The 4,558-nt window shown below is 41.1% G+C and overlaps 1 protein-coding gene across 1 annotated transcript in view; it reads right to left on the bottom strand.

Annotated features, from left to right (window-relative positions):
* Window positions 1-4,558, bottom strand: part of fat4 (FAT atypical cadherin 4) — a 94,233-nt gene that overhangs the window by 34,799 nt on the left and 54,876 nt on the right. Inside the window, exons 3-5 of the mRNA XM_008326593.3 lie at window positions 3,885-4,146; window positions 3,084-3,434; window positions 331-1,253 (exon numbers count right to left, since the gene is read on the bottom strand). Of these exons, the coding sequence (XP_008324815.1) occupies window positions 331-1,253; window positions 3,084-3,434; window positions 3,885-4,146 (1,536 nt within the window). The remainder of the gene's footprint in view (window positions 1-330; window positions 1,254-3,083; window positions 3,435-3,884; window positions 4,147-4,558) is intronic.

The raw sequence follows: 4,558 nt of genomic DNA, 5'->3' as shown, positions 1-4,558 counted from the left end.
CATTTTAGTTTTATATTTCAGCAGGCCTTCCCTAAGCTCCAATTGTGCAGAGCAAATTGCAGTCATATATCATTTTTAAAACCATTTCTGTCAGATTTTTGTCACGCCATTTAGCAAAATAAGACTCCTGTGCTTAGTGGTTAAAGGCACCAAAATTACACACATACCTGCACCTATTGAATTATTGGTAATGCAAATTTGGTTATGCTATTACTCTGTTTGGGGTTACAGGACTGTCATTCAAAACACCACTCTATTTTTGTTCAATTTCTTCATCTCTGAATAGTAGTGATAATGTTTCAAAATAAACAGATTTGAGAAATCACTGACCTGCAAAATATTTTGCGGCAGACGTTCAAGGTTTTCCTGCACGTTGACGATGTACGGCGACAGCTCAAACACAGGTGAGCAGTCATTGTCGTCCAACAACACAATGTTGACTGTTGCACGGTCCACCCTGGGGTTGTTGCCACGGTCTGAGGCTTGAACTACCAGTGAGTAGGAGGAGTGTGCTTCCCTGTCCAGCTGCTTGGCGACTGAAATCACCCCAGTGACTGAGTCAATCCTGAAATCAGAATTTATGTTTCCTTCTGAAATGGAAAATCGAATTTGTCCACTAGTGCCCTCGTCTGCATCGCTGGCAAACACCTGGATGATATCGGTTCCTGTCAAGGTGCTCTCCTCAATCTCAATGTCATATATATTTTGTGAGAAACTTGGTGTGTTATCATTGACATCCAGTACCATCATGGTCACATCCATGGTTGAAGACAGAGGCGGTTCTCCCTTATCTGTTGCCACAACTGTTATAGTGTAGTTGGAAAACTCCTCACGGTCAAGTTCCCCAACCAGCCTGACATCTCCATCAACATTACCGATGCTGAACTTGTTTCCGTGAGGTCCTCTGAGAGAGTACTCAACGTAGCTGTTGGGTCCACTGTCTGCATCTGTTGCCTGTGCGGTGAATACTACAGTGTCCACAGGCGTGTTCTCTTGGATGTAGGTCATCTTCTGGGAGGTAAAGGTCGGTGGGCAGTCGTTGACATCCAGCAAAATAATCGACACCTGAGCAGTGCTGGTGAAGCGGGTCATAGGGGGCGGAGCCAGGTCGTTCACTGTGATCACCAGATTATAAAAGGATTGTGTTTCTCGATCCAGAAGCTTCTTTGTTTGAAGGACTCCTTCCTTGTTGATGACAAAGTGACCCTGGGGATCTCCAGAGGCGATATTGTAGAGTAGTTGAGCATTAGGTCCTGAAAAACACATCGAGAGTCACTGAGCTGATACTTACAGGATGTTACTTCAGAGTTAAATTTAATTTGACATTGAAGCATTTTAATTATAGATGACCCTGCAAAGAAAAACATTTTTATCAGGACAGCAAAGGTTAAAAGTTGGTATTTTTCACAGTAAACCATTGTTGTAAATACAATTGTTAAAATGTGCTAAATGTGTCTGATCGAAGCACTTATATGTGTTATCAACATCTATTTCCACTAATTGTACATTTGCAGCAGCTACAGCTGTGGCCTCTCCGCTTGTGGAGCAGACAATCCATTCATGCAGCATGACAGATTACTACCAAGAGAGAAAACACTGCTACAAACCACTTCCTAAACTGATAAAGGTATTGTGCCAGTGAGGAAGTTCCCTTACAACTGACAAATTTGTTTGAATTCCAATTTAAATTTAACAGTTAACTATCTAACCTAGAAATCTGATCTAATCTGCATCCCTCCAGTAGAAGCGGGGGATAGTTAAAACTAGCTTTAATGGAGCGTCTGTAATTCAACTTAGAGAGGTAATCAAGTGGAAGCAGCAGTCCCTCCCCCCTTTTTAGTGTGTATTTACAGTACACAAGTAATCCTTTATCAAAAGCCTGAGAGCGCTACTCGTGTTTAGGCTACTCCATCTTGAGACTGAGTCCGGGTGTCGAAGGTCGCGGCTTAGGAAGTGCTAACAATGGGGTTACTTTATTTTGACGGCAAAAGTCCGAGTGCATATATCAGAGAGGATAACATGGTCTTATTGTGGGGACGATGGGGGAAGAAGCCAGACTCCGGTTGAGAACAAACCAGCAATATTTCCCAGGAATGTAGGCCAATATGACCACATTAGGCCGGGCTGGAGCAGTAATTACAGCAGAGGAGAGCAGCGGTGACTGTTCAGATACCACACGGTGTTTCACAAACACAGAGCCCACTACCCAGCTTGCCGAAATAACTCAAGCCACTTAATCATACGCTGAAGATGCTCTATTTCATCAAGTCAGTCATGCGTGGTGCAACATAAAAAGTGAAAAAAATAAAATGTAGGTTTGAGAGCTGCCGTGTAACCGACTCTCATAACAAAATGACAGGCCTACATTACATTAATCTGCCACGGGCAGCTCACAATTGATTTATGCACGTTGGGAGTATATCATTGCTTGAACATTCTCACAGAAAGATTTTCTCTAAATATATACTAACATCTCTGGGATACTTGGCCGGGACTTAACTGGGATTAAACTACAATTTAACATATGATATATTTTCTTTGGTTTAATGCAGCCTGCCTCGATGCTTCTAAGTATAGTATTTGGTTGAAAATATGTCTACAGACTCTTTCAATCTGTCTAGTGTCTAGTCCGTGTACATGATATTTAGAGGAGCATTTCGGTATTTCAACTGTGAAGCAAAATGTTTTAGCATTTTCATTAGCATGTTCATGTGATTGAAATGTGTACATTTGAACCTACTGCTTTACATTCATCCTTTTGGAATACATGTACTTTTGTTTTAATTTAGACATACAATAAAGTATCATTTTTTGTGATATTTAAGTAAATGAATGTAATTGGACTTTTAGAGCAGGTATACAGCAGTACTCCCTACTCTCATGCTGTGATGGGATCATTGTATTTTAGCAAACATTTTCTTGGATTACTGTTGGTCTTCTACTTAAAATCATTACATAAATGTCCCTTAGCACCTAACCTAAAAATATCCACATAATAATCCACTGTTAATGTTTCAGTTCAAAATGTTATCCTTAGCCTAAATATCCATCACTGAACTCATTCACAATGACCTTTTACATACCATCATCAGCATCAGTGGCTCCAACAGTGATGATACTGGATCCCTGCGGCAGACTCTCAGAGACAGACGCGCTGTAAACACTGGTGTTAAAAATGGGCGGGTTGTCGTTCACGTCCAGAACATTAAAGTAGACTCTGACAGTGCTAGCCTGCCCGCCTCCGTCCTGGGCCTTCGCTGTCAGAATGTAATACTGCTGGGTCTCAAAGTCAAGGGAACGAGTCACATTGAAAACTCCCGTCACCGGGTTCAGGAGGAAGGTCTCATCTTCATCGTCTTCCTCAAGCGAATAAGTGACTTCTCCATTGACCCCCGAGTCAGAATCACTGGCCAGGATGGCCGCCACAATGGAGCCTGTAAAGTAAGATGAGTGGAAACAGAGAAGGTAAAACAGTTTGATCCGAGCACTCTGTTGAACAAAGTGACTCACATATCTGCAGGAGGGTATTATGGCTCTTTATTAAGACCAGAGACTCTGTGATTGTGCTGCCAGTTTCTTGAAATAACATAAAATAGACTTTACTGCATTGGAAGCAGAATGATTTTAAAATTAAGATGGATGATATGAGTAAAAACGTACAAATTTGTATTGAATATTCTCCCTGGCTGAGAAAAAGAACTACTAGAGGCCAATGTTAGACATATGTCAGTGTTAGTGTGAATTGCACAGTCTTATTTCACAGGATTGATTTCTGTATATTCCAAACTGAAGTGATTCTGACTAATGCTCCTAAAACTTTTGGTATGAAGAGGGTTTTTTTCAGAAACTCAGTTATCACTGGGAAAAATAAAATGTAACCATACCTGGTGCCATGTCCTCAGGAATATCAAAAGAATAGGTAGCACGGGAAAATTTGGGTGTGTGGTCATTGATGTCCTCGACTGTGATGTTGAGCCTCATATCAGACGACTGCTTTCCATCATCTGCACGCACAAGGAGTGAGTATTTGGAGCGGCGTTCCCGATCCAGTTTTTTGGTGGCGATCAGATCACCAGATTCGGGGTCGATCCGGAAACTGTCATCTGCCCCACTAATGATGGTGTAGGTCACCAGAGCATTTGGACCCTGTGGAAAATACAAGGATGGGTCAGAGGATTTGCTAATGGGAAATCACACTACGCTATGTTCTCCTGTTGCATGATCGTTCATGGTGACTGCTTCATACTGGATAAAAATTATATCAACATATGACAACCACCTTGCAATACATAAATCTGATCAATTAAATAAACCACTGCTCAAATTAATTTAAGTATTTTAATTCAAACCATAAAACTTTTTTATTACCAAGAAATGTAATATATTGCATGCATCGTCTATTTTGTTCCTCTTTAAATTTTGGAGGACTACTTTACTTTTTCTACAGATGCTGTATTTTTACAGCTAAGCTGGACAGGTAAGTCCCACAACACATGCGATAGCCATAGCTTGAGGCTTGGATATGCATGAAAAAATGGGACTGAAAGCGATATGAAAA

This window comes from Cynoglossus semilaevis, chromosome 15 (genome assembly GCF_000523025.1).
Source record: "Cynoglossus semilaevis isolate Cse_v1.0 chromosome 15, Cse_v1.0, whole genome shotgun sequence".
NCBI lineage: Eukaryota > Metazoa > Chordata > Actinopteri > Pleuronectiformes > Cynoglossidae > Cynoglossus > Cynoglossus semilaevis.
Note: the sequence above shows the minus strand (reverse complement) of the source record. Positions and strands in the feature narration are given on the sequence as shown.